This window comes from Meriones unguiculatus, chromosome 15, assembly GCF_030254825.1.
Source record: "Meriones unguiculatus strain TT.TT164.6M chromosome 15, Bangor_MerUng_6.1, whole genome shotgun sequence".
Taxonomy (NCBI): domain Eukaryota; kingdom Metazoa; phylum Chordata; class Mammalia; order Rodentia; family Muridae; genus Meriones; species Meriones unguiculatus.
This window is the reverse complement of record NC_083362.1, coordinates 56,892,318-56,904,960: the sequence shown is the minus strand read 5'-3', so window position 1 is coordinate 56,904,960 and position 12,643 is coordinate 56,892,318. Positions and strand designations below refer to the sequence as shown.

Sequence of the window (12,643 nt, the reverse complement as noted above, 5' to 3'; positions counted from 1 at the left end):
TCAATGAATTTATCTGGACTCCCATTGTGTCCTGTAGATCTCCAGCACCTACAGCATAGTGACTCTCATTTGGGTCAAGTCTACTCTAAGCTTGAAGCTTTCTTCGGAGGGTACTAAGCAGTTCTGTAATCTCCATCATCCTAGCGTCCTCACTGCAATATAGGATTCACCTTTCCAGATTCATACAAAGGCCCATCAAAGCTTCCTTGCAGGAAATATACCCCTGCCACACATTGCCTGGATTCAGAGACTTTCTGAAACCTTGAAGAAAGCCCCTATGACCACCTTCCTTTTGTGTAATTTATGCTCAAAAGCCAGCACCATGTAGATGATGAGTCTAAGTTCTGATGCAGGTCAAAATGAAGCCGGGATTTCTCTTCACAAGCATTTTTTCTTCATAAGTATTATCTTGGAGAAACACTCTTCTTTGGTTGCCATTTTGAAACAAAGAACCTTGTTAGCAGCTCAGAGTCTCTCCTTTCAAACAAATTTGCGTTTTCACAAGCTGGAACTACTGCAGATGAAGTCTTGCCTTCAGCGTACCTTTCCTTTTGACCCAGTGCAGAATAGATTTCTTCTTGATAAGGATAACCCCTTAAGAATTACAGATGCTGGGATATTCATCAGAGGCTGAATCCAGCAGAGCAGTAAGGTAAACCTGAATACCGCCCAACAGAAAAGCAAGCACTTACTTAAAATATTGAGATTTTATGAGGACCAAATTACACAGTTCTCAAGCATGAACTTTCTATGACAAGGTCATGTCATAACATCAAAGTATTGCACAATTGGGCTACTCTGTCTTCAACTTTAAGCTCACACCACTTTCCTCACTAAACTATGTCCTGGTCTGACTGTTCCTTGTACCATAGTGTGGAATGAGAGTAGTCAGCAGTACCTAACAGAGCCCAAATGCTATACCGTCTTGTGATTTCTTCCCCCAAAACAGTCAGTCCATTAATTTAGAATTCAGTCTCTAAAGATCCTACGATTCAGGCACAGTACAACCAGATTCTTTGCTAAATGTAAAATTAATGGACTCTAGCAAGCTCCGGATAGACTTTCCCTCTAAAACTTCTGTCTAAAACCACTGTCTTTATCTCTTGAAGTGTTCTGGTCTTTCAAGCTCCCAACAGAACTGCTACGTACACTGAAGGAAGGTCTTTTCTGTTCAGTTAAATCTTTCTTGAAACACTCATAGTAACAACAAAAAGGTGTCTTTCATGGCAATTCTAAATCGACTGATGTGGCCAATGATAACTAACCATAATATTCCTCTTACACTGTGTTCTTTTGTTTCATATGTGTTATATAGGCTGGTTGTGGGCAGACAGGCATCAGAGGAGGACAACAAATGTCGTTTTGTCTCTACACATTAGTCTCATAGGATCTGGTCTGTACTTGTTATGGGAACCCATGGCTAGACCAGCAGTCATAAAGCCTCAGCGATCCTCCCGTCACCCCAGCACCTCCAACACCTCCAGCACACAGGGTGATAGGTGCACACGTGGCCACGCCTAGCCCTTAACTTGAATCAGTGAATCATTAAATGATACCCATATGATCAAGGAGGCCATATGACATATCTACAAGCTGATTCTCTTCAACTATTAAATATCAGTTTATATATATATGATTACCCACCTTTAAGAAATAGCCTAATCCTAAAAAGGTAAGCATTCAATCAAATTCCACAAAGAGAAACCCATGTTTAACACAAATTGCCATTTGAAAAATATCTTCACATTTAAGTCTTATTAAAAAAAATTCTAAGTTCCAAAAGATTACATTTTGGAACAAACATATAAATGATATTTCTGGAGAACGCTTCACAAAACTCCATTCAGCATTTTCTGACACTATTTTAGTAGAAAAGGCTCTAGGGACTAGTTCAACAAAATGTGCTTCATAACCACATCTCGGACTCAAGATTCACTCAGCAAGCACTGAGCATCCTCTGAGGGACAAGAGGCTTCTCTTCAAATGTGCATGAGAAGGAGAGTAAAGTAAGTAAACAGTCTGCTGTTCCACTTGCTAGACTGTAGATGGTACCAAGTCAGCGCCAAGCAACAGCCAGCAACTGTTGAGGGCGAAACGATACTTTGAAAGTTCAGCAATTACAAAGACACATTTCACTTAAGTGATGCCTATTTTAGTTATGGCTTCTTTTAACGTTAAAAGAACAATTTGCATAAGTAAAAGCCTACATAATTTTGATTACAGTTTTTAATATACTATTCAATAAATACCCTGAAACCAACAATGATTACTTAGTATTACTGGAGTTAAACGCATTGCCTAAAATGTTTTTGTCTACTCAAAAGCAAATTAGCAAAATGAAAGCAATAACTCAAAGGAGATGGGGGCTGAAACTGTTCTAGGCAGCGTCAAATTCCCATTGGTCAAACTGTCTATTCAAAGTCATAGCAAACAGAGACGCAGAGTGCAAGGACCTTCTGAGCGATGCATCCAAGTGGAGAAGAGAATGGTTCAGGCAGCACATTCTTGTGGACGATCACAGAAATCTTTGTAACACATAGAATTCTACATAGAAAAGATGAGATGTGCATAACTGGCAGAACACTCCTACAGGTGCATATGACATGGAGAGGGAGCATGGAAACTAATTTACTGAGACTTTTCAAAAGGAAAGGCTATATTAAATATTTCTTTCACTTGACATACAAAGATAAGTTTTTTAATATGTATATATATATTAGAATATATTAAAAACTACATTTCTTCACTTTGGTCACATTATTCTAATTATTGTGTTAATAATGTGCATAACAGGGAAAGATTCCTTAAATATGTTTAATAATAGTTGATGAATAAAGCATGAATTTTCTTCTAGAGCTAAAGACTGATTTTTTCCACATGACACTGTCTGACAGTAGTACATTCTCCCCACATCAATACATTCACATAGTTCTTTGTCAGAAATAGGTTGGCTGGTTACCTAAAATTACTCACCAAAAACTATTTTGTTCATTAACATTACAAAGAAAGAGAGCCCCTTTCAGGAGTTATTTTTAGTTTTGAGGATAAAGTCTGTATTAATAAAAATATAAATAAAATAATAAAAGATTACTATTTATTTTGGCTAAAAGTAAGTCAGCAAACATGACAGCACCATTATTGATATTTTATTTAAAATTGTGCATATACACTAGGAAATCAAAAATTGTTGATAGGTGCTTGGCAATGGGTGAAGAGTAAACTATGCATGCTGATACTTTCGTTTTTAATAGGCTATCATTCAACATAAACCTTTAAAGTTACAGAAAACTTAATCAGAGGATCCTTAGAAGTCCCATGTGCCTCTCACCCCTCTATGTACACAGGCTTCACCCAATATATATGTCTTCACCCAATAAATATCAGTTTATAGATAATCAACGCACCACAGCAATGCATTTGTTGCTACCCAAAGTGCTTAGCTATCACTGTTCCTTGTGAGGGATTTAACAATACTCCTGCTACTAAGAACACATTAGCTCCTTCCTTCCATTCTCTCTATTAAATTCACTATTATTTCTGAAATTAGCATATCTACACAAAAGAAAATTTCACAAACTACAAAACATAGTCACACACATCAGAGAATGATTGCTGTGTAACAAATTCACCATCTGGTACACATACCTTTCGGTCCACTCCATCGGGGAGTTGTGCTTGGCAGGAGTGCCAGTTACCTGCTCAATTAACTCACAACCTTACAACTAGGACTTATTATAATTCAGTGATCCAGAAGCAAATTTCTCACACAGCACATTACATGTATCATCTTAATCCATCTCTATTTTTCACTCAGCATAAATAAAAGGAAAAACGTAATATTAACATACTCAGCTGCCTGTTTGAAGTGTTTCAAATCTTTCTTCAAGTTTTTGTTTTCAGTCTCTAAAAGCATCACCTGGCTGTAGACATCTGGAACATTCCCAATCTCACTAAACTCAGTTTTTCCTTTCTGTATTAACTCATACCTAGGACAAATCAGACAACAGGGTTTATTTCAATTTCCTACTTTAAAATACTATGTGCAATTCAAAATGTCAGTCTTGGCAAATTTGATAGAAATTAGTTGTTATATCCTATTTGTAAGTTAAACCAATATTAATATATTATTAGGATAAAATATCAGTGAATCTAGGTTTTAAAATACAATCGGACATTTATATCCCCATGCCTAATTACTAGCAAACATATCAAAATCATCTCAAGTCCTTATATTCAGAGAATTTTCAGTCCAGCAGAGATTGTAACAAGTTCTGGACAGCAGAGAACGAAGGATTAAGACTGGGAGGTGTTGGTCCTGTTTTATAGAGTAGCCATGACTGACAAGCATGAGTGGCCAAAGGACTCCAAGAGAGACTTGAGAAAAAGGAGTGCTGATGCCATGTGTGTCCATGGAAGAGGAGAATCTAAAGCTGAGAGAAAGCAAATGCAAAGGCCCAGAGACATAGACATTTTCAGCATGTACAACAAAGATTTTAAAAAAATCAGTATTTGTAGAAAAGCGGGAAATGAAGCCAACAGAGTGAACAAAGAAAATGATGAGAGATGGCAGAACCAAAGAGAGGAACCAGCATAAGGAAATCTATTTTACCCTGGATCAGGAAGAAACCATGGGAAGTTCTGGGGTTAAAACAAAACAAAACAACAACAACAACAACAAAATAAAAACAGTGATCATATTTATGTTTCAAAAGGGTGCATCTATTTCAAGATACAGAACAGTAGAGGTTATAAGAAGGGAGCCTAGCCCCAGCATGCACTCAGTGGTCCCTGCTTCCTCCCTGCAGATGCAGCCTTGGACAGCTCTCCTGACATTCCCACCACAGCAGACTGCACATAATGTAACATAACATGAACTCGCCCCAAAATAAACATTTTCCTTCTTTAGTTGCTTTTGTATTGTATCACAGCAACAGGAAAAGAAACAAAAGCACTCTGCACTATAAAGTCCTTCAGGAAAGTTAAATTCACACATGTAAATGCTGTTGGCGTTTCTGGAGAACTACTTAGCTACATAATAGTTTACCACTCTGCCTGAAAGGAGTCCAGAGTTCTGTTCATTTCCATTTTGATCAAGAAATTGCAGAGAAAGTCTTCTATGGCTTCGTGTACTACCTGCTTTGAAGGAAGAACTGTTGTCTGCTCCTGAAATTTAAATGCACAATTATTTATCCTACAAACATCGGGATTTTTATTAAGAGAACAGTACACAGTCACTTACTCATTTTTAAACAATGTTTTCTCAAGGATAATAATCCAGGGTTTATTTTAATGCCTAGTAATAAGGCACTGGTGAAACAAAACATCTCTTCTTCCCAATGTAACAGTGAAGTGGAGAGAGACAAAATACAAATAAATAGTTTGTGTGTGTGTGTGTGTGTTGTGTGTGTGTGTGTTCGCATGTATGCATGTGTGTGCACATGCACATGTTTATCTCACATACTCTGAAAGATATTAGTAGGTATCTAGGAATGTAAAAGCTGTGTCCTGAAGACAGGGCCCTCCCCATCCACGGGAAGTATGTGTGTAGATTACTGTAGCTAGGTAAGAACTGGCATAGAGGAAGGTTTCCCTGAAAAAAGGGATTTGGGCCATAATCACAAATTCACAACCCCAAATAATAAAAAGGAGGAAAGATCAAAATCCTTACTCTCAGTTCTCAAAGGATCAAAATCAAAATTGCAAAAACAAACTTTTGTGAAAAATAGATTGGAAGTGTGTTTAAATGGCATTTGACTCACTCTTGTGCACTCTTGTACACTCTTAAAATGAGACTTATTCATAAAGCATAAAATGACATATAATGTTTCAGAGGCCACTTCATTCAACAAAGGCTGCATAACATATTTTATAATATGAAATTTCACATATACACATGGCATTTGTGTAGGTATTAGTTATGAGGAGACGAAGCATATTCATTGGGAAATAGGTCAGTACAAAAGGCACAGACGTGCCACACTAGGAAAAGGCAGATGAGCTGAAGTTTACAAGTGAAGTCATCTGAATTACCAAGCCTAACCCCTAAGGTTTTTGAGGACATCTGGAAAAGCCAAGTTAAGTCACTGCCACATCCTGTGATCAGAGCTGAGAGCACAGGAAATGTGACCATCGGTCACGCAGACCTGCATAAGGGCAACCTTTCATGACCGAGGAGGCTCCAGAGTTCTGGTTCACACACAGCCAGCATTCACATTCAAAACATCAATGTTATAACACATTCTTGCAGAGTCTGATTTTTTAAATGCATAAATTGATTAGCCTTCTAAAAGTCTTTACACAATTTATATAGCCAATATTGGAAATTAGATGAAAATGAGATAGTTTGGAGAGTGAATTATAAAATATAATAGCAACTAAAAATAGTGAAAATGAGATTAACAACAAACTTCAAGATATTAAAAGGTTTATCAGAAAAGATTGTGGGCGATTACGAATATGGAGTCCTTCAGAGTAGCCATACATCTGCAAACATTAACTGTATTTTCAGATCTTGCAACACTAAAAAATCTCTCTCCTTCAGGATGTGACTCCTCAGAGAATACATTCACATTCTTCTTCCGTATGGCTTTGCTTGAAAAATTCCTATGCTTTACTTGAGAAATTTCTACAATTCATTGTGTTCTGACATGAGCATCCTTTACTCCATTTCCGCGTCTCTGAAGCAATGCTTCCATGCTGTTGTGGACACCAGAAGCCCACTCGGCATGAGCCCGCATCCAAAGCACAAGCCCAGCAGAAGCCCCGCTAGGAAGGGCGGCAACACCGTGGTGTGTCTTCATGTGGTGCCTTTCACATCATTATCTCCAAACCAAGCCGTGACGTGGCTGGCTTCTTCAAGCCGTGACATGGCTGGCTTCTTCAAGCTTGCATGCCTACAATTTCATCATCAGGGAGAAATGCCAATGCGAACAAATGACCCGTTTTTGAATGGAAGATTCCTTGTTACCAGGTCATGGAGCCAATACACCCATCTAACATTTCTGGAAACCCGCTGGGCTGAACAGGAAAAAAAAAAAAAAAAAAAGCAATATGATGACTTTTTAAAGTTTGTTCTTACAGGCCTTGATTGCCTAATTTTATGACTTGGTGATTCAATTTGAATCCATTTTATTCTGCAAAGTCCACAACCTACAAATAATAGTTTATAAACTGCTTCATTTTTTTCTCCTGTTACTAAGACAGAATGTGTTAGACAGAATGTGTTCTATAATTTTAGAATGCAGCAAGAAGGAGCATGGGTTGTATATAATCGACTTAAAAATTAAAATAAATAAAAACTTTAAAAGTAGTGACAGTTCTTAAAGTACCATCTACTAACCAAGGAGAAGCACGCACTAGTTCTGTCTCGGCAGCAAACCAACATCCATAGTCCTCAGCAGTCAAATCCTGTACAGGAATACTTCCCCATTTGGTGTGCTTCATAATGCTGAACCAATTGCCATTACCACAAGCACTTTATATTCGAAAGCTGCTAAGCCTACCAGCTTCTTGCCTTTTCTAAGGAATTGAGCGTTCTGAAGGAAGCATGGAGTGATGTATGCAGGGACAGCATTAGTACATGATTAACTAACTGGGCAACTGTGCTGGCTGGGTTTTATATCAACCTGACACAGGCTAGAGTCGTCTGAGAAGAGAGAACGTCAATCAGGGAAAATGAGCCTACCAGAATGGTCAGTGGACAAGCCTGTGCGGCATTTTCTCGATTAATGATTGACATGAGTGTGCCTGACCCACAGAGGGTGGTAGGAGATGGCATAAGGAAGCATGGTGAGCAAGCCCTGAGAGCAGGCCAGTAAGCAGCACTTTTCCATGGCTTCTGCATCAGCTCCTGCCTCCAGGTTTCTCTCTCACTGTCTTAACTTTCCTGGATGATGGAATACAAGCTGTTAGATAAAATAAACCCTTTCCTCTTTGAGTTTCATTTTGTCATCATGTTTTATCACAGCAATAGAAACCCTAACTGAAATAGAAATTAGACTGGGAGCAGGAAATTGCTGTGATGAAACAGACTATTGCAGGGGGCAAGGGCTGTGATGGCATTTAAACTTTGGGCTAGAAAAGCCATTGAGTTCTCAGAGCTCACTGTAGGTAGTGCCCCTCCTGGGCTGGTGGTCCTGGATACTCTAAAAAAGTGGGCTGAGCAAGCCACGAGGAGCAAGACAATGGGCAGCACTCTTCCATGTCCTCTTCGTCAGCTCCTGCTCTAGGTTCCTGTCCTGTTTGAGCTCTTGCCGTGATTTCCCTGACTGTGAATTGGAACTGTAAGATAAAATAAAGTTTCTCCCCAATTTGCTTTTCATCAGTGGTTTATCACAACAATAGAAACACCAAGACTGCAAATATCCTTTCAATAACCAAAAATTCACTAATTCCATCCTCAGAATTTAGCTTTCCATCCATTTTATCCAGCCTTCTTCCAACAGAAACTGTGGTCTTGGGGATTTGAGTTTCCAGATTTCAACAGTTAGGACTGTGTCTTTCCAAACTACAGTTAACACTGAATGAAGGAGTATCTGAACACAATTCTAGATGAAAGCCAGAAACAGCATCAACAATTACAAAGATGCTGATTCAAGAGGAATATTGGGCCCTGAAGGACTATAAAGAGGTAAGCTCTGCCTTTCAGCACAATAAAGCAAGCTGAAAAACAAAGGAAAGAGAAATGAAAAGATATGTTGGTAGCTTTCATTTATTAAATACTACACCCATTTTGGCACCTCGTGTTTTAGAAATACTACAGCACAAATAACTGCTGGAGCAGTTTAATGGAAGGAGTATATACTATGGATTCCATTCTAATGGGAGTAAATGAATTCATCAACTCCATAGGGGCTGTGGACAGTATTTTTATATGAGATGGATGAGAAAAGGAATTGGGAAAACTGGAAGAAGAGAAGTAGGGAAAAAAAAAAAACAGACTAAAAGAGAATGCATTCTCTGTAGTTTCTAAAAACACCTATGGGGCTTCTCACGCTTTTCATGCTTTTGTATTTAGAATACAATTATACCCTTAATTGAAGACTCCAGAGAGATTGTCTATATGAGCTACAACAATCAAGAGTTTTCATATGAAATATTGAATTCTATAATATGTACTTATTTGTCTTAAAGGAATCACAATAAAACCTCTTTCACAGTTTAACCTAGACTGGCCTCTACCTCATGATCCTCTGGTCTATACTACTATAGGATGTCACCAAAACTGGCTACCATAAAGCTTTGGGGAGGGGGGGTTCAACCAGGGTTTACCCTGTGGCCTTGGCTGTCCTGGAACTCACTGTGTAGACCAGGCTGGCCTCAAATTCACAGAGATCCACCTGCCTCTGCCTCCCAAGTGTTATGATTAAAGGTGTGCACCACTATGCCCAGCAAACAATAAAACTTTATATGCTAACATGCCAATCTTGTAAAAAATAACACACTTTCTGAAAGAGAATAAAAAACTGAGTGAGAAGAGTAGCACTGTCAGACCTCCATTATACTCTGGGAATTGTTGAGCATACAACACTGTAGCTTGGCCTAGACTTCATTTTGACTTCATAAAAAAATAACACACAAACATTCTCAAGAAATCACTTTATTTTTCTGAATGTCTTAGAGAAGGAGGTAAAGAAAGAAAAGTATAGAGAAAATGAAGGCCAAAATATCAGAAACTTCTTCATAATTTTATACCAATCTTTAAAAATCAAAATTCAAATTTTTATAAAAATGAAAATAAAAAAATAAAAATCATCAGAAATGTTAGCACTACAAAAGATGGCAAAGTAAACAAGAATCGAAGTCTGTAAGGAAAAAATAACCATAACATACTTAAAAGAAAACTTTACATAAAGAAACCCAACTGAATGTAAATAAACCTTTCATTTTTTAATTATATAATTATCATCTCTAAGAAATACACACAGAGAAATACATACATTCATGCACATATATATACATATATACATATATCTATATTTGTGTATACAAATATGTATACATACATATACACACACACATACAGGCATTGGCACATAGATCCATAGTTATTTATGTTAACACTTGTGAAAAACTAGTATAAAGTACAACTGAATTAGATCATACCTATTTTTCCATGGTTTCAACAATTACCCTAAATATAATACACGCACATTTTATTCAGAGTTCAAACTATGGTATTTACTAACAAAATGACAAATTAAGAGCTAAGATAACCAGTGAAAAAACATGCCTTTTAACTTCATCCAAAAGGCTGTTTTGAATATTTTCCTCTAAGTCACAGCATTGAGATATCAACAGACTAGTAGATCTATGTCAGAAACCCCACTTTGTGTCTTCCTAGAAGGAATTTATTCACTGACTTTATCACAAAATACATTTCACTATGAGCTAGATCACTGCGCTCATAACAGAGTGTACCCAACTATGGACTCATGAAATCTTCCTTTTCAGGTTTATTCAATTGTTAAATATACAGGGAATTGGAAGATTCAACAGATTCCTAGAGGAAAGAAGTCTACTAAATATAAAGGGGCTGAAATGAGTATAAGAAACCTCCCTTATCAGTGGACTGGGAGAGGGGTATGGGAGGAGGGCGGGAGACTGTGGGAGGGGACGATGTAGGGGCTACAGCTGGGACACATTACCCTTTATTCACTTTGCGTCCCAGCTGTAGCCCCTACATCGTCCCCTCCCACTCTCTCCCGCCCTCCTCCCATACCCCTCTCCCAATATTCTGATATAATTTTGAATCTTACCTTTATTAATCTTTAGACTATTTCAAGACCTTAAGTTTTTTTTATTGCTTTTGTGACTTGGATTGTTTCCCCTCTAGTCAAACGAAGTATTTGACCAGATACACTGTAAAGTACCAGAGTGACTGATGGAGGCTGGAAAAGGAGTCCAGTCTAGTGATTCCCAATGGATCCCAGACTGCCTGCATCACAGTCACCCTCTACACTGATAAATACTGAGGATTTCTGAGACACATCTAACTCTACCTGTCCAGTTTTGTATTTCACCAAAAATAATGGGAATTGGTAGGACGATTGTATACAGATGAACAGTTAAGCACTTTGAATCATGGCCCCTTACACAAAACACTTTGAATTGTAGCATTAAAATAGGGAGAAATAAAAAAACATTAAACTGTATTATGCTCCACTGAATGGTTTGACTCAGTCTGACTACTTTCTTTCTCTGGGCCTGAGTCGTCTCATCTCTCATCTGTCATATGAGAAGGATAGATGTGACAATCTCCAGAAAGCCTTACTACTCAGTTCTTCTGTTTAACATTAAAATTGTCTTTTTGTAAAAAAAAAAATTAAAAAACTAAAAATAAAACAATAAATATTTTTTTAAAAGCAGGGCAAAGTCTAATAGACCATTTTTCACTGAAGAAGCCATGCTTGCAGCTAAATAAAAGCATCCTTTTAAATTAATGTTTGTGTGAAATTATAAAGTGTCTTTTAGTCTCATTAAATTATGGTCAATTTTTGAATATTCTTTTCATTGTTAGAAAGATGTCAAGAGTCTTGTTTAGTTTAATATTATCACACATAATTTCTTATTTTTTTAAAGACTGTAAATGTTTTTATTTCCTCAGATGAGGGGATGAGATGAGAGCCATTCCCAAGCTTTTCTAGCCCTTTCTGAACTCTCACTGTCTGGTTCAACTCAGCGTTTCTGGTCTAAACTTCTCTCCAAGCTGACTGATTTAATCGAGCTTCCCCTGGCTTCTGACTGAATCTCTCTGCTTGACCTCAAAATAATTCTGGCAATATGTTTTAATCTTCTGGCCCTTTATCATTCTCTGGTTCATTCTGTCTTCACCTGTGTATAGCTTGTTCTCTCTGCAACCTGTCTCTGTAAAAACTGTCCTGGTAAGAAACTCTTGGTTTAAAAGAAAAAAAAAAAAGCTTTGTAATTTCTTATTTTATTCTTAATAAAATTAGTTCTTGTCCCAGAAAAGAAAGTGTCATGAAATGTTAAACAATCTGTATATTCTGTATTCTTCTGGGAAAACAAAGACACAGATGCTTATAAAGCCTACTGCATAATTTGTAGTTGACACAGTCAATATCATTGCTGAATAATTTTGACTTAATCTCTTTACTAGATTAATCAGTTCTCAGGGAAGGAAACTGTTGGTATCAGTTGGTGAAAACTCATATAAGAATAGACATTATCTGGCAATGTTGCAAAGAATAAATAAAGTTTACTTTAAGTGTGCATTATAAAAATTAATAAAAGTGAAAAGATATTTCAGATGACAGTATTTTTTCATACTCTGGAGTTAAATTACTTCCAATGCTTCATATAAAGTATTCATGTTAAACTACAAGCTAGAGTAATGTTTAGAATTCTCACCAAAATCTCAATGTCTGTGGCCTGCTCTTGAATTATGTTAATTGCTTTTGTCAGATCTTCTTCTCCTTCTGGAATGCTGAAATTGTCATCTGGTATCTAGAGAAGGACAGGAAGAATGGGCAGAAATGTCAAGTGACATACAGCAATCCCCCTAATATGAGGAACACATTCTCAGAAATCCTGCAGATGCTTCAAACTGTGGTTAGACTTCAACCTTACATATACTATTGCTCCCATATAAGCATACAATAATGTTTAATTTATAAACTAGGCA

The 12,643-nt window shown here is 37.3% G+C and overlaps 1 protein-coding gene across 9 annotated transcripts in view; it reads right to left on the bottom strand.

Moving 5' to 3' along the window:
- Nucleotides 1-12,643, bottom strand: part of Spag16 (sperm associated antigen 16) — a 910,901-nt gene that overhangs the window by 882,722 nt on the left and 15,536 nt on the right. For 6 of the 9 annotated variants that reach the window (XM_060368577.1, XM_060368579.1, XM_060368578.1 and 3 more), the window contains exons 3-5: nucleotides 12,370-12,465; nucleotides 5,045-5,163; nucleotides 3,849-3,986 (exon numbers count right to left, since the gene is read on the bottom strand). In XM_060368577.1, the coding sequence (XP_060224560.1) occupies nucleotides 3,849-3,986; nucleotides 5,045-5,163; nucleotides 12,370-12,465 (353 nt within the window). Of the gene's footprint in view, nucleotides 1-3,848; nucleotides 3,987-5,044; nucleotides 5,164-12,369; nucleotides 12,466-12,643 lie in introns of those variants that run through there. The other 3 variants (XM_060368580.1, XM_060368581.1, XM_060368582.1) reach the window with 2 other exon arrangements.